The 25,972-nt window shown below is 47.9% G+C and overlaps 9 protein-coding genes across 9 annotated transcripts; 6 read left to right on the top strand and 3 right to left on the bottom strand.

Moving 5' to 3' along the window:
• Positions 1-4: 4 nt before the first annotated feature.
• Positions 5-5,634, bottom strand: BHQ10_006740 (uncharacterized protein; the record flags this gene model as incomplete). The annotated part of the gene is made up of 5 exons (XM_040879360.1): positions 5-2,348; positions 3,450-4,349; positions 4,632-4,689; positions 4,798-5,284; positions 5,338-5,634. 5 exons carry the CDS (start codon positions 5,632-5,634, stop codon positions 5-7), a joined length of 4,086 nt encoding a protein of 1,361 aa, XP_040735244.1.
• A 2,591-nt stretch (positions 5,635-8,225) lies between these two features.
• On the top strand, positions 8,226-9,824 carry BHQ10_006739 (uncharacterized protein; the record flags this gene model as incomplete). The annotated part of the gene is made up of 1 exon (XM_040879358.1): positions 8,226-9,824. The coding sequence occupies one exon, from the start codon at positions 8,226-8,228 to the stop codon at positions 9,822-9,824; it is 1,599 nt and encodes a 532-aa protein (XP_040735243.1).
• A 646-nt stretch (positions 9,825-10,470) lies between these two features.
• Positions 10,471-13,951, top strand: BHQ10_006738 (uncharacterized protein; the record flags this gene model as incomplete). Its single annotated transcript, XM_040879357.1, has 4 exons — positions 10,471-10,863; positions 10,920-11,294; positions 11,352-13,162; positions 13,213-13,951. The coding sequence occupies 4 exons, from the start codon at positions 10,471-10,473 to the stop codon at positions 13,949-13,951; spliced, it is 3,318 nt and encodes a 1,105-aa protein (XP_040735242.1).
• A 386-nt stretch (positions 13,952-14,337) lies between these two features.
• On the top strand, positions 14,338-15,152 carry BHQ10_006737 (uncharacterized protein; the record flags this gene model as incomplete). The annotated part of the gene is made up of 2 exons (XM_040879356.1): positions 14,338-14,610; positions 14,673-15,152. 2 exons carry the CDS (start codon positions 14,338-14,340, stop codon positions 15,150-15,152), a joined length of 753 nt encoding a protein of 250 aa, XP_040735241.1.
• Positions 15,153-16,463: 1,311 nt separating this feature from the next.
• BHQ10_006736 (uncharacterized protein) lies at positions 16,464-17,168 on the top strand (the record flags this gene model as incomplete). Its single annotated transcript, XM_040879355.1, has 1 exon — positions 16,464-17,168. The coding sequence occupies one exon, from the start codon at positions 16,464-16,466 to the stop codon at positions 17,166-17,168; it is 705 nt and encodes a 234-aa protein (XP_040735240.1).
• A 624-nt stretch (positions 17,169-17,792) lies between these two features.
• On the bottom strand, positions 17,793-18,434 carry BHQ10_006735 (uncharacterized protein; the record flags this gene model as incomplete). Its single annotated transcript, XM_040879354.1, has 1 exon — positions 17,793-18,434. One exon carries the CDS (start codon positions 18,432-18,434, stop codon positions 17,793-17,795), a length of 642 nt encoding a protein of 213 aa, XP_040735239.1.
• Positions 18,435-19,394: 960 nt separating this feature from the next.
• On the top strand, positions 19,395-19,775 carry BHQ10_006734 (uncharacterized protein; the record flags this gene model as incomplete). Its single annotated transcript, XM_040879353.1, has 3 exons — positions 19,395-19,535; positions 19,602-19,669; positions 19,730-19,775. 3 exons carry the CDS (start codon positions 19,395-19,397, stop codon positions 19,773-19,775), a joined length of 255 nt encoding a protein of 84 aa, XP_040735238.1.
• Positions 19,776-19,924: 149 nt separating this feature from the next.
• On the bottom strand, positions 19,925-20,474 carry BHQ10_006733 (uncharacterized protein; the record flags this gene model as incomplete). Its single annotated transcript, XM_040879352.1, has 2 exons — positions 19,925-20,386; positions 20,445-20,474. 2 exons carry the CDS (start codon positions 20,472-20,474, stop codon positions 19,925-19,927), a joined length of 492 nt encoding a protein of 163 aa, XP_040735237.1.
• An 803-nt stretch (positions 20,475-21,277) lies between these two features.
• On the top strand, positions 21,278-25,022 carry BHQ10_006732 (uncharacterized protein; the record flags this gene model as incomplete). Its single annotated transcript, XM_040879351.1, has 4 exons — positions 21,278-21,827; positions 21,885-22,028; positions 22,083-24,262; positions 24,402-25,022. 4 exons carry the CDS (start codon positions 21,278-21,280, stop codon positions 25,020-25,022), a joined length of 3,495 nt encoding a protein of 1,164 aa, XP_040735236.1.
• Between the last annotated feature and the right edge of the window lie 950 nt (positions 25,023-25,972).

The following is a 25,972-nucleotide window of genomic DNA, read 5'->3' as shown; positions in this document are numbered from 1 at the left end:
GAATCTAATCTCGAAGCGATGGCTCATTCTCTATCATACAAACAATCTCCTGCAATGATTTTCGAACATCCTTACAGCTCCACCGCCTATGAGAATCAGGATGAAGCATGCCCTGAATACAAGTAGACAGCGACTCAGCAACGGATATACCATTGACAAGTTTGACTCGACCGCATTCAATCTTATCCTCAAAATCGTGAGGCATCCGGACGGTGCCATCTCGCAATCCGCGACGAGTCAATTCAGACAATACCAACTGTCGTTCCATCTTAGTGCTCAGACGGTAAAGCAGTTCAAATAGTATAACGCCTAGTGCAAACACGTCTAGCTTCTCATCGATTGAGTATTGGCTCGAGTCCAAATTTGAAGCAGAACCCGGTCTCGGTGGACAGTAGAATTCCGTACCGACGTGTCGGAGTCTTCTCCTTGGACTTTGTCCCGTCTGAACAGCAACCACGCCGCTGGTGACCGTCGTCTCCGCACAATGCGAGATATCTGCTACAAGGCCGAAATCTCCTATGCGAGGACGGTACTGATTTCTGATAGGCTGGTCATTCACACCGCGACAAGAGTGACAGCCACTTTCATCATCCTCACGGACCGAGAGAAATATGTTGGCTGGTTTCAAGTCACGATGGACAATGCCCTTTGAGTGAAGGTACTCTACTCCTGATAGTATGCCAAGGAGTATCCGTAGGGATGGGAGGAGATGGAAGCAATGACAGGCTGATGTTGAACGGTGTTTAGGATTAAGGAATGTGCTCAGGGTTAGAGGATGTAACGACATTTGAATATGCAGGACGACTGTCTGATTCTGCGTAGTCTTGTCTCGGCGTGCAAGCTGGAACTTTGATGGATCTTCGCTCATATCGTTTGTAAAGATGTCCGTGCCCGTAAAATCGCTTGTTGATGTATAGTCGTGTGAAAGCACTCCCGCTTTCGGGATGCTGAAATTTCTTTGGATAGATTCAACATCTTCATCATCATAGTCTCCACTACTCAGGATTGTGCTTTTCTTTGATAATGACGACGCATTGGTGAAGCGACTGTCCCGACGTGGGCGAGAATTTGACCAGGCACTTGTTCCGTGGCTGTGAGAGTCCGATTTGTTGTCATCGTCGTGTTCACCATCATTACTAGATAAGCCGAAAACAATTCCAAAACTTTGGTCCTCTTCTGCAGGATCATGCTTCTCTTCGGATGGTTCCAATCCGATGTGTAGGTTTTCTGCTGGGTCTGAAGGTGCAGTCTCCGGTAATGCATGTCTTTCTTCTACCCAAGCGCCAAAATATCGAACAACGTTTTTATGTTCCAAACGGGCCAATGTCCTAATTTCCTTGAGTATGTGCTCCAAATGCTGAACTCCCTCTTGCTGCAGCATTTCCAATCGCCACTTGCTCAGTGGTATTTTTTTCACGGCGTAGCTCTGGCCATCAACATGGTGCCGCGCTTCATAGACTTGACCAAAGGATCCACGACCTAGTAGTTTGACTTCTAGAAATTCCGAAGCGTACCTGGATCCGTGATCGATTGTCGGCTCGAATTTGGTGCTGACCAGCGCCATGGTGCCTGGTTCACCTACAGGGACCTGAGGAGCTCGTAATAAGTTGTTCAAATGCAAAAAGCTTTCCGAGTGGCCTTGATTGACAGGAGGACCTGGGTTGCGTTTTTGCACGTTCCAATGACTGCTACTTGAGGGACCTGGCTCAATGGCGGCTTGGTAGATTTTGGTGGTGGTGGAGATAAGAGATTGAGACTTAGTCAACGCAGGCCGAGCGAACTCAATGTCTCCTTCTCGAGAGGTCGGCCTCTCGGATGAAATATCAACTTTTGCGTCTCCAATGACTGCGTTGCCTAATATGTCGAGGTTGTCTCGATAATACTGACGGATCCTTTCCCAATCATCATCTTCAATACCACCGGCTACGATTCCATGGGTGGACAGAAACTGTGACTTATAACGGAACATTTGCTTTGCCAATTGCTTAACCTCTGGAGAATCCCGGGTGAACCGACCAAAAGATCTGGGCTGTGCATTGAGGAATTCGGCAGCACGAGTAAGACAGAAAAACTCTAGTAAAGCCGACGTCATTACAGATGCATGTCCATCGGCATCGAGATCTAATGCACCTCCCAGGATGTTGTCCTGTCCTAGGCGTCCCGGTGTAGGAAGGTCATAATCATCTAAAAGGAGTTCATCTAAACTGGCGGCTGCATCCGTCGGTTGCCCGGCACCGACATGGATCTCTGGCAGACTATCATTGTCACTTTCTTCCGAGCTAGACTCCGGATCCGAGGATGAGATGTCTGCCGCAGACCGAAACATGGACATGTTGACGTAGAGACGCCTAAACGGTGTAGCTTCTGTCGTGTGTCATGGAAGACCCAGAAGAGGCAGAGTAGTTGCTCTTCTACATCAAAAAGTAGCCTAGCAATCCAGTGGACCGTTATCTTTACACTGTGATAAAGTCGAGGATATATTCCAAACGAGTGACAAATCGTGTGATTCAACAGATTCAATAGCTGGTGGCGATTGCGAGGGTTGACTGACGTTGTGCTCCGCCGAGCATTACTTGACCGACATGTCGAAGATTAAGCAGTCAAGTCTGCCTAAATACGTGCAATGTAGAGAAGGGAGAAAAGTCACACAGTCGAATGACCGTTAAATAGGAGGGAATTGATTTGGATTTGCAGGAAGGCAGCGACACAAATGATCTGGCGATGGGGTCACGTGTGTGCTTAACCAATTGAGTCATTCTTTCCCCCTCAGTGACCCACCACAGCTCTCCCTCTTGTTCTACGTTGTGGTTCCTACCGGACACTTCTCGCTGGATTTTGTGCTTATTACAGTGCCTCAGCGCTATTGGCACTGCTGAATCTGGTGCAGGCCATCAAAGGGCGCCATAGAAGTCAAAAGAAATCACCGTCTCGTATTCCATCGAATTCCACGCCCTTCGCTCGAGTATTTTCGACGAAACATTGTTGAGAAGCTGTGACTGCCAAGCCCAGCAATGGACGAACCTGAAATGCCAAATGGCACATTTTGACTCGTCCGAAAGATACAGATAGTGGAGGAGCAGATTCAGTGAAGCAGCTCATGAGTTACTGCCGCTCTAGCCTTCTATCGCTGACCATCTACATACTCGATCGGCTACCATTGAGTCAATAGATTGGACTCTGTTTCCGAGATTTCACCTGAGCTGAGTCGTCCTCAAGGCACTAGCTCAAGAGCCTCCATTGGCCATTGGATATGTTCCCTCCAAGAGACGTCTAATCGGTCGTGTATCGATTGTAATAGTAATCGAGGCCAGCTTTCTAACCACCATCGGTCGGATACTTTATGAAGTAGTATACAGAAATGGGCCAACACCACCAAAGCCAATGGCCGTCGATCTCGCAAGAGTGAAAATAGCACTGGCTTGATGACGATGGGCCATCTGAAAACAGACAAGTCCTGGTAGCCCGAGTTGAGTCGCTGGAAAACATGTGACAGTTCAGAGATGGCTTCTTCACATGCCACTGCTTCTTGAATGTTGAGCCCAGTCCTTGTCAAATCCGCATTGAGCTTATAAACCGGAGCGAGCTTTGCTTCAATGTCTGCGGGCGGGGACTGCATTTTCGAAGATCGCTTCCTAGAGGAGAGCATATCCGTAACCCAACTATCTGAGGAATTTTCCAGCCATCCTCTCGATGTTTGGAGAATTTCAGCGATTCCCCGACACAAGGTACTGATTTGTAGCATCTCGTCGATCGGTGACAGAGAATGCATTCCTGAGATTTGTGGCGAAGCAAAGGCAAGCACGGTCGCTATACTTGAAAACACGAAGAGCGCCGCACTATTCGACGGCGTAATATTGTCCAGCTCCTTCCTAAATAATGCCAGTGCCAGTGTCTGGTGCCCCGCAGCGAGCTCATCGTATTCGTTGACCCGGTCACCGTTTTTGTTCAGATACGCTAAATGTAGGGCAGATAATGCTAGAACCCCGTGCATTAGAAACGGATGCGACAAGGCGATCTTGGGGACCTCTTTCTGGAAGGGTTGTGCAAATGCGTCATCCTGGGAGATGGATTTATAACTTTCAAGACAGTAATGATGCATCAATTCCAAGTCGCGTAGATGTAAGTCTGCTGGGAGACTGCCATCGCGTCGCGGATCCAATATTAACAACGGGTCGGACTCGGCGGACACAATCGATGGCGATGTTGTGTTACTTGACATGCCATTCTCGGTCGTGAGAAGCGTAGACTCGTCGGGAGTTGCGCTGGATGCGCTCGGCTGTGTAGCTAAGTTCTGGGCTAATAATCGACTCTTGACCGGCGAGACAGAGTAGGCACAATCTATGTTGTGTCTGAGACAATTTTTACAAGCTGGTCTCTGCTCATCGCACTATACTCAAATCAACACGATGACAAAAGCACACCCAGAATGCTTAATCTACCTTGATCCGCCGTTGCTTACATTGGACACAGCCCAGTCTGCTCTTCGTGTGCGTTCGTCGAGATCTCATTATTTTGCGCTTTCGGTCACATCACATTTGCGTGTGTCAGTTGAAGGCATCGTAACCCATACTACCCCAGAATGGGTGTGCCACGAGTCAAGTGTTGTAGAACAATAATCTTTAATGTCTCACAGTGTGGAGCGGTCATCGATAAAAGGGATCTTACGACGGCCGGAGAAACCAGGCGCCACTAGTCCGTATGCAGTTAATTCATCCGCCTATTTTTTTTCCGTGGTTTTTCGCGTGAACAACTCAGACAAGCAATGAACACAGCGAGAATAACTAATCTACATTTTACTGGGCATCCTCATGGCACCATCGAGTCGAAGTACAGTGCCATTCAACATGGAATTAGTGACGCTTTGCATCACCAAGCTCGAGAATTCCTCCGGGTTCCCGGCTCTGACCGGAAACTCCATCACCCTCTCCAAACTCTTACGAGCCTTGTCAGGCAGCTGTCGGGTCATTGCACTGTCAAATAAGCTTGGTGCGATTGTGACTGCGCGAATTCCGTGCCGCGCAAGGTCTCTGGCCAACGGTAATGTCATTGAGGCCACTGCTCCTTTGGAGGCGGCATATGCGACTTGACCTGGCTGTCCGTCAAAGGCAGCGGCTGAGGAGACCATGATAATGACTCCTCGCTCACCATCCTCTGTTAACGGACTGTTCTTGACCATGTGTGGCACAGAAAGGCGGATGAGATCAATTGTTCCTCGAATATTGATATTGAGGACGAAGTCGATGCTCGACATCGCAACTGGCGACTCTGTTCTTGCATCATAGATCTATAAAGTAAAATTAAGACATGCCAGTATGCCAAATCAAATCACGAACTGACCTTTGCTGGCAAGCCAACTCCAGCCGCTGCGACAACACCAGCGAGGACAGACCCGGTTTGTTTGATCCATTCAGCAGTGCTATTAACTGCAGTCTCAAGGCTTGATGTGTCGGTCACATCAGCCTGCCAGAACTTTGCTCTTTGTTCCCCGAGTTGTTGGATGACAGCGCTGCCAGCGTCCGCATTCACATCCAACAGCGCAACGTAAGCTCCAGCTTGGTGTAGGTCGCGGGCTGTAGCCAGGCCAAGCCCGGAGCATCCGCCGGAGATAATAAATGTGCGACCGGCCGGTTTCATTTTGTATCTGCTTTCTGTTTACTGTATATTCGGGATCTTTGTATACGACTCGGAGCACTAGTCGTGGAGGAAAAGAAGCCGATTTGGAACGGGAGTCTCTGACAAGGTCATCTCGTTACTCGTCGCGGGAAAACCTTGGAAGCCGAGGACCGAGGCCGATCATTGGTCATTGCAGGTGATTTTATACATATCTAGAATAGCTTCAACTCGACTCGACATGGATTTCGTCTCATCTAACGAATTCATCTTCGGCTTGGTCTTTTTGCAATACGCTGATCGCAAACCTCTGTTGCTACGTAGGGTCCAGGAGAATGTCGTTCATTAGCGCCCCTGCTGCTCGTTCGCAAGCCGGACACGAGTACGCACACCTATCATGGCACAAAGAACCCATAAGTAGTCCCGCAATGCCTGTCTGAAGTCGACATATCAAGGCAAGCTCTTCGCCTGCGAGACCTGCAAGCTTTGATTTCATGGATTGATACGCAGCTTTTCAAAAAATAAAGAAGCTACTGAAATGGAGACTTGAATTATTACGATCCGACTCCCACCGGCCCAGAGTTAGGGTTTACTTCGATGGTGAACAGTTCCGGTGGAAGAGAGACATCTCCGACTTCCGACTCTCCGGAACTCGAGTGGATTGCATGTCGTTCACAGACTAGTCCAAGTGCCAGAAGCATTATTAATTGCTTGGAATGTGCACACACATATATCCCAGCGTCTTTCCACCCCAGGATTTCCTCCTGTGAAGAGTTCCGGGGTAATACTGTCCGCATGCGATACACCTCATCAACTCTCACAACGTGGTATAAACAACAAAAAAAAATGAAAACCTGACATTCCACAAGATACTCTTTCAATCACCATACTCAGTCGATATCATGCCATTTGAGATCGTTGAACAAGACAGCGCGTCTTCTACGAAAGGGCCGACCGAAACAATGCGTGAAATCCACTCAACACTCGATGCCCTGCGACTCACACAACAAGAAAAAGTGCTCCTATATGCATTAATAGAGCCCGAGCTTCTCTCACCGTCTCCGAAGAATCAACTGATGGACGTCGACAATCGAACAACAATCAAACAGAAGAAACAGCCTCTTTCACATGCACCAAGGTATACCGCAGATGTCGCGAGTGACCTTCCAAGACCGTTTGGAATGTTGATAGAAGTTGCCGATATCGATCGAGCTTGGGAAGAATGGAATCGACGCTCGTGAACGCCAGCAACCGCGATTTGCGTTGACTTTGCTTGGTTCTCATGTACGATGAAATGATAAAAATGTTGATGAACAAAGACAAACATGTGAACAATTCAAGGAGTTGGATTAATAGGAAGACGCTAATATGCACTGGATCTCCTATACCAGAATCAAGACTTCCGGATTACTTGAAGACTTGGTGAATTGCGTGCATTTACCACCGGAACGGATTACAGCCAGCCTTCACTGGCTAGGAGTAGATACTTGGCGTTACGATGCTTGAAGGTTAATCTATGAACATAGCTACAGCCAAAGAACCACTAATAAAGTCGTAATCATTTTTGGACAACGAGCGAAATCTTCCGAGCCCAATACGTAGCGCTGATCTCTCCGCAGTTCCCCGTCACTTCCCCGCAATGTATGGAGTTATGTCAATACTTCACTCACCACTGCACCTCAAGGCATCGCCGAGCAGGATAAGTACAAAGATTAAAGGCCTGGAAGAATTCTTCGCCAAAGGAACATATAATCTCCCAGGGTTTGCATCAATAAATAAATGGATGTGTAAACATTTGGGCGCTTCACCTTACATAATCGCGGCATATGAATGCAATACTTCCGCATCCACCCTTTGGCTGATCTTCGAATTTCCGGTGGAGATCAAATTCGTCGGAAGCTACCTACATGATCTTATAGGCGTACTGCACGCAGCTGGAAAGAAAAATATGACCGGGCATTCTTCAAACAATACCCGGAAATCGCCTCATTCGATGACCAGGGTTTCGCGTGCATGTCAAAGATGCCGCCGCCAAAAATTAAAGGTTGGTCTTTACTGTTTTAAAGGGTTATGTGGATATGATAGACCAGCACCGATGTTAACTGGCCTTGTATTTGCAGTGCGATGAGGCCCGACCATGCACAATGTGCGTGCGGTCCGGGGCTTCTTGTCTATCTCGAGATCTTGCGAGCGGTCGTAGATCCACAGGAAAGCGAATTACACGACGGAAAAGTGGCACACCACCACCGCCAACTAGCCAGGAGTATCAGACGCACAGTCGCTCATACAGACGCCAGCGATTTGGTGCTAGCAGTTCCACCGTTGGTTTCGCCGTGAACATATTTGGAGAATACGCGGCTTCCAACTCGGAGGATATTTCCAGCATACCTGGCTATGCTAATCCTCTAGAGCGACCCCCGAAGAGCGATTGGACTTTTGAGAAGTTATCTATACCGCCAGTAGTTGTGATGACCAGCTTGCTCGAGGCATACTTTCAACATGTGCACTGGTTCATCTTTCTTTTCCATGAGGAAGAGTTTATGCGTTCCGTCGGCCCTCTACTAGGCCAGTCTGCATGGCAATCAAAAGACCGAGGCCGAGTTATCATAGCATTAATGATGGCGGCACTAGGACTTCAATGTGTGATGCACGATACCGAGTGGGAAGGCCACTTGCTGCTCGCTTCGTCATCTTTGCAGGCTATTCGCCTTCGAGACGGTTTGATTGCGGAAGTGAGAATGCATCTCTTAAAGCTGATGGATGAGTGTAGCCTCGAGTCAGTGCAGGTGCCCCTTCTACTAGGAACTTATTACATCTACTATGGCTCCCCGGTTCTCGCGTGGAATATGCTTGGTTTTGCCGTGCGTGCAGCTTATGCTTTAGCATTGCATTGTGAAAGTGCCGCACCTCTCCCTGATCAGGTCCAATCTCAAATTCGTCTTCGGACATGGAATCATGTAATCGTCGCGGATACATTCACGGCTATGATATATGGTCGCCCAACTTCGTTAGATACTGCCTTTTCTGGCTTTCAGGAGCTGATTGAGCTTGACGATATCCGCTTACCGTCTACTATATCGAACACTTTACATGACCCACACTTGACCGGCGTTACCTTTCACATTTTAAAATATCGACTCTACGAGATAATTCGGACTGGTCTCAATCTATTTCGTTTGATGAACCTGCAGAATCCAGTAACTCCTGAAGTATTCTGCCGCCTGGTTGAAGCAATCTTGCAAATTCGTGCGTCTTTAGAGTCTTGGAAAGCGGACCTGCCGAACATATTCGAACGAAACACAGGAATTGACGAGACTGTGCTGTTATCAATGACCAAAAATGGTCATATTAGACCTGGCACAGCAGAATATCAAGCTTACAAAACTCTCATTCTGCAGGCGCAGTCCTTGCGGGTGACCTATGACAGTGCTGTCATTTTCATAAACCGCCCTCTATTGGAGTATAAGGTTAGTCCCGAAACTAGGGAGGCGGTTGCCGAACATGTGCCGGTAGTTCGGGCATCATTGGATTCATGCCTTAATGCTGCTCTCAGTATCTCCCGCATCTCGGCAGAGTGTCACCAAAATGAATTCAGTGTCTCCTTTATATTGATGAACTACTTCAGTGCCGGGGTGATATTATGCCTCATACCAACAATACGGCCATTTAGCACTGCAGCAAGCGAGGCAAAAACTGGACTATTACGAATAATTCGCACTAGTCGCAGGCTACAGGTCCAAAGCCAGATTGCGCAGCATGCAGAACAGTTGCTTACTCGTTTGTTGAAGCGAAGTCATGAGTTGGAATTGAATAATGGACTTGATGGTGCAAATACCTGTGAGCTTGCGGATAATGAACGTCGGGAATCGGTGACTCATGCATCGCCTCCATATTCTCCGCAACCGCATTCAGATACAAGAAATCACCAAGAGCCACACGGCTCTTTCGTTCCCGGAGAAACCCCCAACGAGCTAACACTAAACCCTTCTCTGGGCCATTTTGCTACTGGGACCACAGCTGCTAATCCAGAAGATTGTGAAAGAGCCGCATTCTCATCATCTCTGAGGGCTGGAGGTAGTTATGAAGCTATGCCATATATACCAGAGAATGATCGTTATTACGTGATGGATCATCATGTTGATGAAGCTCTTGGCTCCTTTGGCCAAAGTCAGTTGGTCCCGAATCACTTGGAACCTAACCTTGAGGTCAGCTAACATTGCCATTAGTGCTCTTCAACCTCGTGCCGAACGATCCCTATAGTGCTTGGAACTGGGGGAACGGACCTCACTGATTCCAGGTTTTATATCAAATTGATCTGAGAATTACTAACACGGCTAGCAGGTGGTTGAACAGCAGATGTATCTTGTCTCATGACAAAGCTCAGTTGTGTTTTCGGATCGGTTGGCTAGGTAGACAGTCGTACCGCGAGGTAGGGTATTATAGAGTTGTCTGCAAAAGTAGAATACTAATCGGGAAATATAATCAAATGCTGTCTAACAATCTTCTACATGATAACTTGCGATGATATTTGAAAGAAGTCTCGCCAAAGTACTTACAGTCGTGTCGAGCTTAGCTCTAATTACCCAAAAAGAGGAAGCCGTATCTTTTAGCCCTAACCCTAAAGCAAAGCCAGGTCACATGACAAGCGACGCGTAAAGTGGAAGTCGCGGTATCACGTCACAGGCGCGACACGGCAGCCCCAGAAATGGACATTCTTCCTTCTACATTCTATCAGACAGGCAACACCCGACTGTCTCTTTGTATTTTGCGGGACCCATAGCTACACTTATGGGCATTTGGCACGACTTCTAGCTATTTTATCTATATTTTGTTCGCCTCTTGGCTCACAGCACATTCGCCATGACCGAAAACGGCCTGAAGTCGCAGAAGCGCATTCTCACCGATGCCACGATGACCTCTGGAAATCTACTACCGAATAACACGCCCAAAAAGCGTAAACTCGATGTCGACGAACCTACAGTGCGCTTGAATGTGCCCCCTCGAAGCAGTGCTCCCAAAAGCTTCGGGTCCAGTCAGATGCAACCAAAAAGTCGCTTCGAAGAGGATCTCGAGAAATTGACGCAAGACATAACCGGCTTGAAAGAGTCCAATGCAGAAAAGGATCAACAATGGGATCGCCCACCGCTGGGAGATTTCGATCCTGCAAAGGATAATTTGTGCTTCCAGCAGATCGATGTAGAAGAGGGGGACTCAAATGGTCGTACTGCGGTCAAGCTCTTCGGCGTCACTGAGGTTTGTAGTGTGTCATGGATACTAGCTGGGATATTTTCAGGCTCACTGTTTTGCAGAAAGGGAACTCCGTTCTTCTCCATGTCGAAGGCTTTCGCCACTACCTTTATATTGCTGCTCCGGTCGGATTCCATCCCGAGGACGTCAAACCATATACCGCTTTCCTAGAACAGAGGTTCGGACAGCATGAACGCATGATCCACTCAGTAAACCTAGCGCAGAAAGAAAACCTCTATGGCTTTCAAGGGAATCTAAAGTCTTGGTACATTAGAATCACGGTGACCGATCCGAAATATATCGCCAAGCTACGAAACGGTCTCGAAAAGAGTATCGCGAACTATAACTACAAAAGACTCTGGCCTTCGGGGGACGATGGTGGTATAATGACTTTTGACAACATTCAATACGTGTTGAGATTCATGATTGATACAGGGGTAAATAGTTCCCTCAGTACATTGAACAAATGGCGGGATGTCTAATCTTCAAACCAGATTTCAGGAATGTCCTGGGTCGAAGCCAAAGCAGGAGACTACGAACTTGTGCCAGAGGCAAAGCGACAGTCAAATTGTCAGATCGAGGCTTTTATGCCGTATACCAGCCTCATTGCACATTCACACGATGGAGAATGGGCAAAAATGGCACCCTTGCGGATTTTGTCATTTGATATTGAGTGTGCTGGTCGAAAAGGAATCTTCCCCGAACCGAACCAAGATCCTGTCATCCAAATCGCCAATGTTGTCACTCGCTATGGAGAATCAAAACCGTTTGTCCGAAATGTTTTTGTTTTGGATACGTGCAGTCTGATTGTTAATACCCAGATTTTTGAATTTAAGGACGAAGCTAAGTTGCTCGCGGCCTGGCAACAATTTGTTCAAAAAGTCGATCCGGACGTTATCATAGGGTACAACATTGCAAACTTCGATTTTCCCTACCTACTTGATCGCGCAAGACACTTAAAGTGCCAGCAGTTTCCCTTCCTCACGAGACTGCCTCAAATCAAGTCGGAAGCCAAAGAAACGAACTTTTCTAGTAAGCAGATGGGGAATCGTGACACGAAATCAACGAACACAAACGGCAGAATCCAACTCGATCTTCTTCAGTTAGTTCAACGGGACCATCAGCTCCGAAGCTACACCCTTAACTCTGTTTGCGCCGAATTCCTGGGAGAACAGAAAGAAGACGTTCACCACACCATCATCACAGAGCTTTTCAACGGTACTCCAGACTCCAGAAGACGCTTGGCTGTTTATTGCTTGAAAGATGCCTATCTTCCACAGCGATTGATGGACAAGTTGATGTGTCTTGTCAATTACACTGAGATGGCTAGGGTCACAGGCGTGCCTTTCAATTACCTGTTGTCACGCGGTCAGCAAGTCAAGTTCATCAGTCAGATTTTCCGCAAAGCTCGAACTGAACAACTGGTCATTCCCAATTTGAGCAAACAGGATGACGGAGATTATGAGGGAGCTACGGTCATTGAGCCTGTTCGAGGGTACTATGACGTGCCCGTAGCGACTCTCGATTTTGCCTCTCTATACCCGTCCATCATCCAAGCTCATAATTTGTGTTACACCACCCTTTTGGATAAACGAAAAGTAGAGCATTTCAACCTCAAAAAAGATGAGGACTACATTGTTACACCTAATGGCGATCTGTTTTGTACTACCAAGGTGCGGAAAGGGCTGTTGACGCAAATTCTGGAAGAGCTTTTGGGTGCGCGTAAAAGGGCCAAAAAAGAATTAGCCGTGGAGAAGGATCCATTCAAAAAGGCCGTCTTGAACGGTCGTCAGCTTGCTCTGAAAATTAGCGCCAACAGTGTGTACGGTTTGACAGGTGCGACTGTTGGCAAGCTTCCTTGTTTGGAGATTGCTAGCAGTACTACTAGTTACGGTCGCCAGATGATCGAAAAGACGAAAGCTGAAGTTGAAGCAAAATACACTATTGCAAACGGCTATTCTCACGACGCTCAGGTTATCTACGGAGATACCGACTCTGTGATGGTCAAATTTGGCGTTCGGACGCTTGAAGAAGCGATGAAGTTAGGTGAAGAGGCTGCCGATTATGTGTCTTCGAAATTCATCAAACCGATCAAACTCGAATTCGAGAAAGTCTACTTTCCGTATCTGCTGATCAACAAAAAGCGTTACGCCGGGCTTTACTGGACCAACACTAAGAAGTACGATAAAATGGACACCAAGGGTATCGAAACTGTTCGACGAGACAACTGTCGACTGGTACAAACAGTTATTGAGACGGTATTGAATAAGATTCTGATCGACCGAGATATCAATGGCGCGCAAGAGTAAGTTTTGATCCTGCTGGCATTAACCAAGATACTAATATATTGTGCAGTTATGTCAAGAATATGATATCTGATCTTCTGCAAAACAAAGTGGACTTGTCCAAATTGGTGATCACCAAAGCTTTATCGAAATCGGACTACACTGCCAAACAAGCTCATGTTGAACTTGCTGAGCGTATGCGCAAAAGAGATGCAGGTTCTGCGCCAACACTTGGTGACCGTGTGGCCTACGTTATTGTCAAGGGTGCTGGAGGATCGAAAAACTACGAAAAATCCGAGGATCCCATCTATGTCTTGGAGAACAACATTCCCATTGACACCAAATATTACCTGGATAATCAATTAGCCAACCCCCTCGGCCGTATCTTCGAGCCTATTTTGGGAGAGAAAAAGGCGGCACAACTGCTCACGGGCGAGCACACTCGATCTATTTCTGTCGCTGCACCCACCTTGGGCGGGCTGATGAAGTTTGCAAAGAAGACGCAAACCTGTATGGGTTGCAAGAAGCCTTTGGTCGGAAAAGATGAAATGGCTGGAGCTGTGTGTGAGAATTGTCGACCGAGGTTAGGTGAGCTGTATGCTAGAACGTTGAAGAAGACATCGGATCTCGAGGTCCGGTTTGGTCGTTTATGGACACAGTGTCAACGCTGCCAGGGCAGTTTGCATTGCGAGGTCATCTGCTCAGCGCGAGATTGTCCTATCTTCTATATGCGCATGAAGGCCAAGAAGGACGTTGAAGATGCAGAAAAGGAACTGATGCGGTTTGATCACGATCTCGGTGCATGGTAGTTTTATGGAACGTTTACCTGTGTATATCTTGGCGTTAGAGAGCTGGAGTTGATGTAACCACGATACTGGGAGGAATGATTAATTGATTGGTTCTTGTAGGAGCTGTACGATGTGTCCATGAATACATTAATATTGCACGTAATCAATTCCTCTCGTAGCTGACCCTAGTAGGTACGTACTAGTTCTTGATTCGGAGAAATGACGAAATGCGGGGATAGCGCGATGTGGGTGATGCGTCACGCCACAAAAGGAAAAGTGCAAACTATTTTGCTTGGCATACTCGTTCTGTCTGCTTAATTCCAACTTCATCTCTGACTTCGTTCGGCCAAAACTGATGATAAAAGCTCTTATTCTCTGATATTTATATGAATACGACGGCACCGATAATGGAGCATACGAGGTCGCGTTCTGCGCAAGATGCAAGCGAAAAGAGACCCATATCAGAGGTAAAAACTCCGAGCTACACGGATTTTGGAGATCTGACTGACGAACTGGTCATGATACTGCTGCAGGGGTTGAGTGCGCATGACTCTAGCTTATCATCTCATCTGCAACTTATAGAATCGCTCAAAGCCGACTTGACATCACAGAAAATCTCGCAGATCCTAGATAGTGCGCAAAAGCTGGTTGATGAATTTGCGAAATTGAAGACTCAGCTTGTAAGTTACGGTCACTTGGCAATCAATGAGACTATATACTGATACGTAAATTTAATGATTAGACAGCTAGCGGGCAGGAAACGACCAGCGAAAGACAGAGATTGAACGCCAAAGCGCCCAGCGTACTCAACAAGATGAACGGTAGTAACCCGAAAGTGAAAATGGTGGAGACGGCGAAAAGCGGAATGGCAACAGAAAAAGGAACAAGCAAAAAGCGATCGTGGGACAATGACTTCTCGGAGGGACTGGAATCGGGCATAGACTACACGATCAATCAATCGTCGCGGAAACGACTGAGAACCACGCGAGAAGTATCCGGAGAGCATGACGCTGTAGAAGATTTTGTGCCTGTTGCGCTTCAAAAGGACGACATTTCGGATGAGGTTGAGCGGCGATTGAGACTAAAGGAAGAACGACGGAAGAAAATGAGTGCCGAGCCGGAGAAGAAGAGGAAACGCGACAGCACTTCGTCGAACAATGGAATCGCAAAGAGTAAAACAAAGCGCTCTCGGGATGTCATTACTGGGGAAGTAGACGGATGAACATCCGCCTGTCTGTTAACTCCCCGCCTACACCGTCTGGAGTCGCAATTGTCGGTCCTTAGCAAGTGTTGAAAGTCCTAGAGCCAATCCAACAAGCAGAACTATCAATTGGCCAAAAATTAGAATCAATTGGAATGAATTAGACAGTCGCAAGTGTTTGCCGCCTGTCGTTGTCTCCAATCATCTGCTCACCCGTTCTTTGTGGTTGCGGATGCCTGGGGTCCCAAACTCAATGCAAGGCACCCCAGGCCGCAAGACTCAATCCATCAAATCGTTATACGACAGATGGCCCGATGCCTCGATTCTGCCTAGGTCGAATTGGCTGCTATATTCCTGTCTATCAGGCGACGATCATCAATCAATGGTTCTGGTGAACTCAATTGAAGATTGCCTGTGTGTACTTCATATCTCATGGAGTCGAATTGCAAAATAACTCTTAAAGATATGACCTTAATGATCGGTTCAAGGGCATCTTTCGAGCAGGCAGCTAAGCAGGCAACAATTGCCTCGTCGAGACTCATCCATGCATTGGCATGCAACGCTGTCTACAAATGTAGCCTTCTTCTCCTGTCCTCTTCCTCTCTTCTTTCCTTTCTTCTTCAGACACACTGTGACTGTATCGCACTTGAATTGACTTAACGGAACGGTTGAAACAGATCGAAAGAGACCCCGTGGTTGGTAAAAGCTCAAGATAAACCGGGTTTTATGCGTGCTCTGTTCAAAACCTCAAAAACGCCCAAAAAAAAGCTGAGAGGATAAATGCTTAATTGAATTTTGATATCTGGGATCTTGACACCAACGCATTGTGCTAAGGTACTCCCGACGAATATACCTTCCAACAGCAACAACTGCTACAGAAATACTGAGCCTCAACCAAAAAGTTTTGTTTCCACCTCGCATCTCCAAAAGCTCAAACTGCGGACTTCGAACGCAAAAGTCCCATCTTGACAACATCATTTTCTTTGAGACGTCCATCGGACTCTCAATCATATCCGACTACGGGTCGTTCTCAAGACTCCCGAGTCGACTTAGCATCAAACCTTGATCCAATCAATCAATCATCCTGACATACTCAATTGCCTCATCGGCAGGACACTTGCAACTCAATCAATCAATCCACATTTGCAAGCATCTGTTATTCGGAGGGCCCCCGGTCTCAGATCTTTCTAAGCGAATTCTTTCTCTGAAACAATTTGTGTCCTCGTCCGAATGAATCCAATTTGAAGCGAACCAAAACGAACCAAAACATACCAAAGCAAGCCTATTCTGCAAACAATTTTCAATTCAAGCAATCTTCAGTTCCTTGATCTAATGGCTCACGTTCAAAACCGCTCCAACAATTACCGCCGTAACGGCAATAACAACAATTTCCATCGACGAGGTCGTCGTTCTCATCCATTCCAAAGACAATCCCTCCTAGACGTTGACGGGAACATTGTCATGGGCGGCATGGAAATTGCAGCTCCATCGCGTGCTCCGTTCAACCGTCCAAACCACCAAGGACAAGTCTTTCGTCAAGGACCAAACTCTGGCCAAAGACCAAACTGCAGCCAAGGATCAAACTCTAGCCAAGGTGGCAGAGGCCGACGCAGAAACCGCAACCGAAACCGCAACCGCAGTCGCAATGGCCAAAACGGGCAAATCGTCAAGCCGGACATGTCTCCTGTGAATGTCCATGCCCATCCAGAAGTTCTTTCGCACGCTCATCCACAGATGCTGACCCAGTTGGACTATCAAATCTTCCAGGGCCAAGCAGAGCCGAACTCGATCGCCCAACACCATCAAATCCCCGCCTTGCAAGTTGCTTCAGTCCCCGCACCCGACTACAGTTGGAGTTCGCCCATCAAATACGTTCACATGAAAGGTGAATTGACTCCAGTAGACAACTGCGGAGACGTCGTTATGGGAGAAGCTCCATCTCTCCCTACAGTTTACTCTATTGAATGTACGGCAAATGAGCATATGCTCGTCATCGCACTCAGCGAGGAGATGGGAAATCTCCAACTTTTCAAGTGAACATGGACTCGTGATTCCGTTTCACCTTTTCACTACGAACAATGGATGAGAATAGCGCGCTCGTGATCGTGCCATCCACTTCAAATCTACAATATTTTAATATACTCTTATATATACACCTTCAAGGGACGCCTTTAGTGGTGCAAGGCTTTCGGGTTGGAATATGGACACTGCCCTAGAGGCATTTTTGAATGGCTGGCAGGGCCAAGGCCTGCAGGGGAAGATTTGATTGATCATGTCTATGACATTGACGTTACTACCGGGAGGTTGCCCTGGACCTGAGGCCCGCGTTTATGTATTGTTGAGATTCGCTTATATGTGATGAAATCTGGATTTTGTACCTGTTGCCTTGCTTCAATGGGCCAGGGTATTGCTTTGTTGCTTGGAATATTTGAAATATTTGGAATATCGCTGGATTACCACGTGAATGGTGTTTGGGACGATACCCGGAGTTGACTGTGTACCAGCAACCCGAGCTGGACTTACTACATACTAGGATTCTGACTTGATGAAGTTAGTCAACATTACTGTCTGTGTGAAAATCAAGTAGATCATAATACTCATTATTATTACTATTATACAATTTTGTCGACCCCCATATCCGTATTGTACACGCAGTAAATATTACTTGGACGAACGCTCTTTCTTCTCATTCACTTCATCTCTCTTCTTCTGATCGTTCGGCTTTCCCCAATTCCACACGTCCCAGATATGATCCATAATCAAATCACCATACCCCTTCCCCTCATCCAGAGCCTCCTGCTCCTCCCGCAATCTCTTCTCCTTCCAATTCTCTGCCTCGGAGCCCATCCAGATCTTTTCCGGTATTGACCGGTCGTCGAACCTCTTTGCGGTCTGATATTTCTCCAATTCTTCTTGCGTTTTGATGGAAGACTCTTTCGCGGCGCGCAGTTGTGCTTGCACCTGTTGTGCTTTTTCAGTGGGGAGGGTATTGAATAAACTCGAGATTCCCCCGTCGCGGGTAGATGTCGGCTGAGTCGAGACCGGCGAAGTACCGAAGTATTTCACCCCGAGGTCATCAACCAATCCCCGGCCGTGTGGGTTGCTGTCCTTGTAGAGATAATTGGCAGATATGCCAAAGGCAGCGGAGAGGGCGGCGGTGTTCAAGTCGAGTTTGCGCGGGGGAGCGGCGATGAGGATGGGGGCAGCGACGACGAAGGTCCAGGCGGCGTAGCGTTTGAATTTGGCGTAGTCATTTTGACGGGCTGCCTGCAGTGCGTTGGGGGTGGTGTTATCGGAGGACATGGTGTCCGTAAGAGTATGAGGTATAATTTGGTCTGGTTGGAATGTTCTCAATTGAAGCTTTGCGGGCCCGCTCTGGGCGAGCTTGGCCGGGCTTCGGAACCTCGGCACGGTGCGACACGTGACTGGCTGTCTATATTTAGGGCATATACTCCGTATTGAGTATTGTGTTTACTGTTTATTGTAGTTACTATGTAGTAGTACATAGTATTTACTGTATTGTTGGTACGTACCGTACGTATTCCGTAAATCGGTGTACATACGTAGTACGTAAAAAACGTTGTAGCCTGGGGCTGACGTGGCTGAAATTTCCTCTCTTTTCAGACTTTTCAGGCTTTTCGGATTGGTTGGTCGGTTGGTTGGTTGGTATTTCCATTTAATGTCTGGCGCTTTAAATGGAACTTTTTCAGACTTTTCACACTTTTCAGACTTTTTTCAGGCGCAGACAAGAGCCCACTCATTCAGACGATTCATCCCAATCGCCTGCTATGTACAAGCATTCGCGGCCTCTCCTTACAGCAAAGCACCTCGCTGATCATGCACTGGCCTGACGTCAGCTGCTTAGCCGCTGTCTCAGCCTCGATCCAACCTAAAACAGATTCATCATTAATATACTCCGTGGATAGCACGCACTGATACTGGCCAATTATAATACTGCTACGTCGTATCAGTAGGATCCCGGCAGGCCTGGCGGGCTGACAATAAATTGCGCATGAAGTCTCTGACGTCGGTGTGTGGCTGAACCGTCTGGATCCCCAGGCACTAGTTTGTTACTAGGACGTAGGAGTACGTAGTATGTACTGGGAGTGGGCAATCACCAGCCGTATGGCCACTATAATAAAGCTTGTCCCCCCTTTCGGTTTTTTTCCTTCGCGACAGATCATCTCACACACTCACAGTCTCTCTCTATATATACAATATACAACATACAATAAACATACCACCCTACCGGTCACAGAAAAAATGTTCCAAAACGGTTTCTTCGGTCTCTTCAAGTCCTCCCAGCAAGAGGAAGAACCTCGCACCCAGCAGGTAACCTGGAACGCGTCCACTATGGCCATGGAGCAGCCCGCCAGCTATGCCGGCAGCCAACAGACCGCCGCTGTAAGTCTACCCACAACTCTTTGGTTATTCTGTCCCTTGAGTGCCATACTAACTAGCATTGAGCAGCCCTCTCAGGAAGAGCAGCAAATGAAACTCCGTGGTGGAGCCGGCTGCTGTGATGTCTGCTGCGGATGGTAAGTGATACTCTGCGTACCTAGGTAAACTACACGCACACCCGCTAACTATATGATAAGTTTCGCTGGTCTCTGCGCTTTCGAGTGCCTCGAGGACTGCTGTTAAAGCTGTTTAGTCTAAAGACAACTACCACTTGCTTATTTACGCACCTGTCTTTATCTCACCTACGTCCATCTACTACGATACCAATCCGTTAGCTTGATCAAATGAATTGATTCAATTGAAAAGTCCTTTTAAATTATCCTAGTTGCAAATTAGAAGCGCGAAAAAGGCAGCCACTTCCCCCGCAATGTGATAACAGCCCAATTGTTTCCATCCGCATCCGTCTCCTTTTCCACTTTGGTCGAGAATGAAATCGCACTCATAATGCCATCGCCAAATTTCTCATTGAGCACAGCCTTGTACGCGTATCCGTAGTTCTGCACAATCTCGTACAAGCGGTAGATCAACGGTTCCTTGGGCGGCATCTCCACCGACCGGCCCCGATCGGGGAACCCACTGAGCTGTGCTTCGAGTAAGTCGTGCGGAATATCGAGTGCCTTGGATAGATTGGTAATATCCTCTGGCGAAGCTTTGGCTTGGCCATAGAAGATCGCTGCAGTGGCTACTTCGTTGCGGCCGATCTGCTTGGAGACTTCTTCGAAGCTGTATTTCTTCTTGGCCTTAGCGGCGAAGAGAGTCTGCGATGATGCCGGGAGGTAGGGATGCTGCGAGGCCTGTTTTGCTATCAATACCCAATAGTGAGCTAATATTGAGATATCAGTTAGTACTTACATCCAATGTTGCGAGGTTAAGGTGCGCCATGTTGCAATGCTTAGTAGATAGAATTCAGTAGACTAGGTGCTTGTGTTGAGTAATTGAGAGATGGAAGATCTCGTACAGATACCCCGCGGCAGATGTCATCTTTATATAATGCGCTATGCTCCGACAACAGTTGATATCTCTTCATTTCTCCATCTCACATCTCCAATTCTTGTTCAATTGAGCACAAATCAAAAGTCGTTGTTCCTAATCCGGTGTCTCCATATTGTACTGCTCTCACTGCTGATTTGTCGAGTTGGTGCCTCCAAGTAATCAGCGTGCGGAGTACTCGTGAGAATCCCCGCACAGCAATCATTTTACTTATCGTGACACGCAGAATGCTGTCAACATTTCCTCGGAAGTAACACGATCTACTCTGCCTAACGTATCGATCGAAAGATGCGAAACGCGACAATACTATTGTGTATGTTGAGCGGCCAAGAGTCACAGCCAAGATTGTAAGAGGACTGCGCCACACCACCTTCGCATGTACCTTGTTAGTACCAGCAGCCACGACCACGTAGCTTGATCATTCCGAGACTATTGCCGACGCGTTCACTGCCACAATCCTCACGCAACAGCCAATGGCTGACTCAATGACAAACTGTCAGCGGGGTCTGAGACACGCGGGAGACCGGATGGCGGGGGGAGACGACTCGTCCCTAAGCTGAGCTGGTAGCACGTTTTCGTAGCTGCTGTTTCATGTTAATATCTGCGTTGGCCGCTGTTTTTTTCATCCTTGTGTAAATATTCATCGCTTTTGCTGAGAAAAACCAGAAAACAAACGATCAGCTTACTGTACAGCGATGTCGGGAGGGCAAGACCCACTGGCCTACGGTCGCTATTACGACGGTCGCGATGGCGAAGCAGAAGGTCAACGAGGACTGAGCGACTCAGCGCGAGGATTTTTGTCAGATGGATTGAAGAAATTCAAGGATCAATACGGGACAGGTCACGGTGGACAAGGACAGCAGCAGCAGCAGAGCTATTACTCTGGGTCGGCCACGGCGCAGCCGCCGTCGTACCAAAGCGGCAGCTACAACCAGCAACAACAACAACAACCACCTTCCACCAGACCACACAAGCAGGACAAACTCTCCAGCTTCCTTGACAAATTCGAAGAAACTGTCTCTGGCGTGGGCTCGCAGCTAGCCCAGAAGATCGGAACGACCATCGATGCCGACGCCTATGCCGGCTACGGATCAAGCAGTAATGCCAACTCCAGGAATCGCTTCGGCAGCTTTGCGCCGGCGCGGGAGGCCAACGACGTCAAATGGCACGTCGATGGCTTCACCTATTTCTGGGCTGTTTCGAGGGCACTCGAGACTGCCAGAGACTCGGTCTGGATTCTGGACTGTATGTTTTTCAGCTAACCTATGACCTTTCGAGAATGCTAATTGTCCATGGTTGTAGGGTGGCTTTCGCCAGAGCTATATCTACGACGTCCTCCGGCCAAGAACGAACAGTATCGTCTTGACCGCATGCTGCAAGCCGCTGCCCAACGCGGCGTCCGAGTGAACATTATTGTCTATAAGGAGGTTGAGGCGGCTCTATCATGTACGTCCTCCAGTAATATCATGACAATTAACATGCTGATCTGACTTTCGGCAGTGAGCTCTGCTCATACAAAACAAACACTTGAAGCCCTGCATCCTAATATCGCTGTATTCCGTCACCCGGACCATATTCCAGACGTCGCCGACATCAAGAACTCTCTGACAGCCTCGTTCCACAACTTGTCCCTGGATGCGGCAGGAATCAATAAGCTACCCGGCGAATCACTCAAAGCACTCTACGGTAGCAAGGGCGACACAGTTCTATACTGGGCTCACCACGAGAAGTTATGTCTGATCGACGGCAAAATTGCGTTCATGGGTGGACTTGACCTTTGCTTCGGACGATGGGATACGAACCAGCATTCTATCTCCGACGTTCATCCTAGCGATCTCTCCCAAATTGTCTTCCCCGGTCAAGATTACAACAACGCTCGAGTGCTTGACTTTCAGAATGTGTCTCATTGGCAAGAGAATCAAGTTGACAGAAAACGAACCGGACGCATGGGATGGTCCGATATCTCCATCAGTCTACGCGGCCCTGTTGTAGAAGATCTCAAGAGACATTTTGTAGAACGCTGGAACTACATTTATGACACCAAGTACCGCGAACGCAATCAGCAAAAGTACCAGAGACTGGACTTGTATCGGAGACCCGGCGACAGTCAACTGCAGGGTAACCCCAATCCTACCTCGCAAACACCCCAGCCACCTCAACAGGGTGCGGCTCACCCAGTGCCCCCAAATCAAGGTCAATTGAATTCGGAGCCTCACTGGCAACAAGCACATGCACAGCTACCGACACAACAGCCAGGTCAATCATACTACCCACCACCCGCAGGCCAAGAGCAGCAGTATCCTGGACAACAATATCACACCCCGCCTCCTACACAGCAGTACTACCCGCCGACTTCTCCTAATCAGGGGCAGCAGCTTCCGCCTCCGCCAAATACTCAGCAGCAACAGCAGCAACCACAATGGCAAGGTCAGTCGCAAACCGGTAGTCATTCATACTACCCTCCGCCGCCACCAAGTCAAGAACACCAGCAGCAGTCATCCTATTCTGGCTACTCAAGCACAGGAAACACTCAACCGACAGGGCAATACTATCCACCACCACCCCCCGCCGGCCCTACCCCATCGCAAATTGGCAACCCCAATCCTGGCCAGTATCAGAACACTCCTTCACACTCAAGTTATGATTCCGCACAATATAGCTCGCACTCATCAAATCCAGCACAGACACCGTATTTTCCTCCTCCACCCGGACAAGAGCCACAACAATCACAGACGCAGACACAGACACGGGGCCTTTACGAAGAAGACGGCACTCGAGGAATTGGCGGTGGCTCCGGTCGATCTACCACTGAAAACGTTCTTAGCGATGTACGAGGCTTCGGCCAGTCCCTTCGAGGGCAATTGGCCGGACAGGTCCATCAGTATCAGGACCGCTATATTACCAACTTCGGACGCACCTACGGCAATCAATCGTGTCAGGTGGTGCGAAGCGTTTCGCAATGGAGCGGAGGTATTCCGACGGAGCATTCGGTCCAAGACGCGTATATTGGTGCTATTCGCAACAGTCGTCACTTTGTGTATATTGAGAATCAGTTTTTCATCACAGCCACAGGTGACCATCAAAAGCCCGTTCAGAATAAGATTGGCGCTGCTCTTGTAGAGCGCATTCTTCGAGCTGCTCGTGCTGGTCAGAAGTACAAGGTTATCGTGGTCATTCCATCTGTCCCGGGATTTGCGGGCGATTTGAGAGACGACTCGTCACTTGGTACACGTGCCATCATGGAGTACCAATATAACTCAATCAATAGAGGAGGGAATAGTATCATGGAGCTGATCGCCAAGGAGGGATTCAACCCGATGGAATACATTCGATTCTACAACCTCCGCAACTACGATCGTATCAACACCAACAGCACCATGCTCCAGGCGGAAAAGGCCAGCGGTGTAAACTACGAAGATGCGCGTAAATACCACGACGCTGCTGAAGTGGGATATGGTGGCTATGGCTCTGGTACTCCTGCTAAAGGTTATGACACTACTCAATCGTACGATCAGTATCAGCAGGCAGCAAAGGCCTACCCTTCCGCAACCTCTAGCCGTTGGGACTCGGTTGCTGAATGCTACATGCTAGGTGGACAGGATATCCGCTCAGTTCCGTGGGACAGCGATCTTCCTGAAATTGACGCATTCATTACTGAGGAGCTGTATATTCATAGCAAGGTATGTAATCGATTCTTCTTTGTTGTTTTACATCGCTTGGTACTTTCTGTAATCGCTAATTGATATATGAACAAAGGTTTTAATTGCCGATGATCGAATAGTCATTTGCGGGTCAGCAAACTTGAATGACCGCTCGCAGCTTGGAACACATGATTCCGAAATTGCCCTGGTGATTGAGGATCCTACACCACTAGAGTCCAGCATGGATGGCCAGCCATTCCAGGCGAGTCGATTTGCCGCTTCTCTTCGACGTGAATTGTTTCGTAAACACCTGGGGTTGCTTAAACCTCAAGACTACACGCAGCCTAATGCCAACTGCGAGCCAGTCGGAGTCCCCAATGAGCTTGATCTAAGTAGTCCAGAAAGCCAGGTCGTTGCCGATCCTCTGTCTGACACGTTCCAGAGTCTATGGAACTCACGGGCTCGGACGAACACGGAGGTTTTCCGCAAAGTATTCAACATTGTGCCAGATGACTACGTCCGTAATTGGGATGCCTACAAGGAGTTCTTTGAGTACAACTTTCGCAAAGCGGACATCCAAGCTGAGGGTAAGCGAATTACGAGGCCCAGCAAGTACGAATGGGGCCATGTTGTTCGGGATAACTTTGCACCTGGGCCTGAGGGGGCACAACAGGTCAAAGAGCAGTTGAGTCAGGTCAAAGGCACATTGGTTGAGATGCCGTTAATGTTTTTGATCGAGGAGGACATTGCTAAGGAGGGCTTGACCTTGAACGCGTTGACCGAGGAGGTTTACACATAGTCGGACTAATCAGTGACCGGATAACGTGGTATGACATCCAATTTGGTAAATTTGGTCATATAGTCATAGTTAGTTACTCATGAGAGAATCGTTCATTGCATAAACGGTCGAAACGATATATTCCCTGTACGAGAATGAATGCAGGCCCAGAACTTCTTGAATAGTGTCTTGGTTTCTGGTATCCAATAAATAGGAAGCAAACGACCAGGACGAGAAACGATAGGGGCAGTTAAGCATAAAGAATCGATATTGAAAGAAAATACTGAAACAAAAGGATAAGAAAGAATACACGAGGTGAATGTAGAGTCAAGAATATTAGTTCGAAGTGTTATTACTATTGTTCTGGTGGCTCCAAGCCCTAAGTCGCGGGTGCGGATTGGCCGTGGCTGAAGAACAATACTAAGCAGAACATCATTTTGGCCGACCTGAATGGCAGCGCGAGAGATGGGCCTATCGTCACAACATTAACTAGTCTTGAGTATGATACGGAATTCTTTATTTGCTTCGAGAACAATGGATGGTTATTGGTGCAGTCTATGACATTGTCTGATGCCTTTCCCTCATGCCAGTATCCATTAACGTAGCGATGCTTCAAGCGAAGAGATGGTCCGACTCGAATTTCCGCAATTCTTCATCCTCTCTGCCATTCTTCAACTCAGTTAGTGGCGCTCAGACAAAGGGTCATCCCTGTCATCCACATCTCGCTTACCGAAGTCTACCCAAAGCATCGACGGTTTCGTTGACTTCGTTCGCATCCTTCGGGGAGTCCCGATCTCATCTTTGACGACATAAATAGAACAGCTCATCCCTTCTTTCTGCCCCAGAATCTCTTCTCTTTCACTCATCAGCATACATCTGAGATCATCGACACTCAAAAAGATACTCAAAGTTAAGTACGTTTCATGGTCTATCTTTAGGTTTGGAAGGAAGGCATCAAAGCTGATGTGAAA

The sequence above is a fragment of the Talaromyces amestolkiae genome, assembly GCF_001896365.1.
Source record: "Talaromyces amestolkiae strain CIB chromosome Unknown scaffold13.1, whole genome shotgun sequence".
Lineage (NCBI taxonomy): Eukaryota > Fungi > Ascomycota > Eurotiomycetes > Eurotiales > Trichocomaceae > Talaromyces > Talaromyces amestolkiae.
This window is presented reverse-complemented; position numbering and strand designations above follow the sequence as displayed.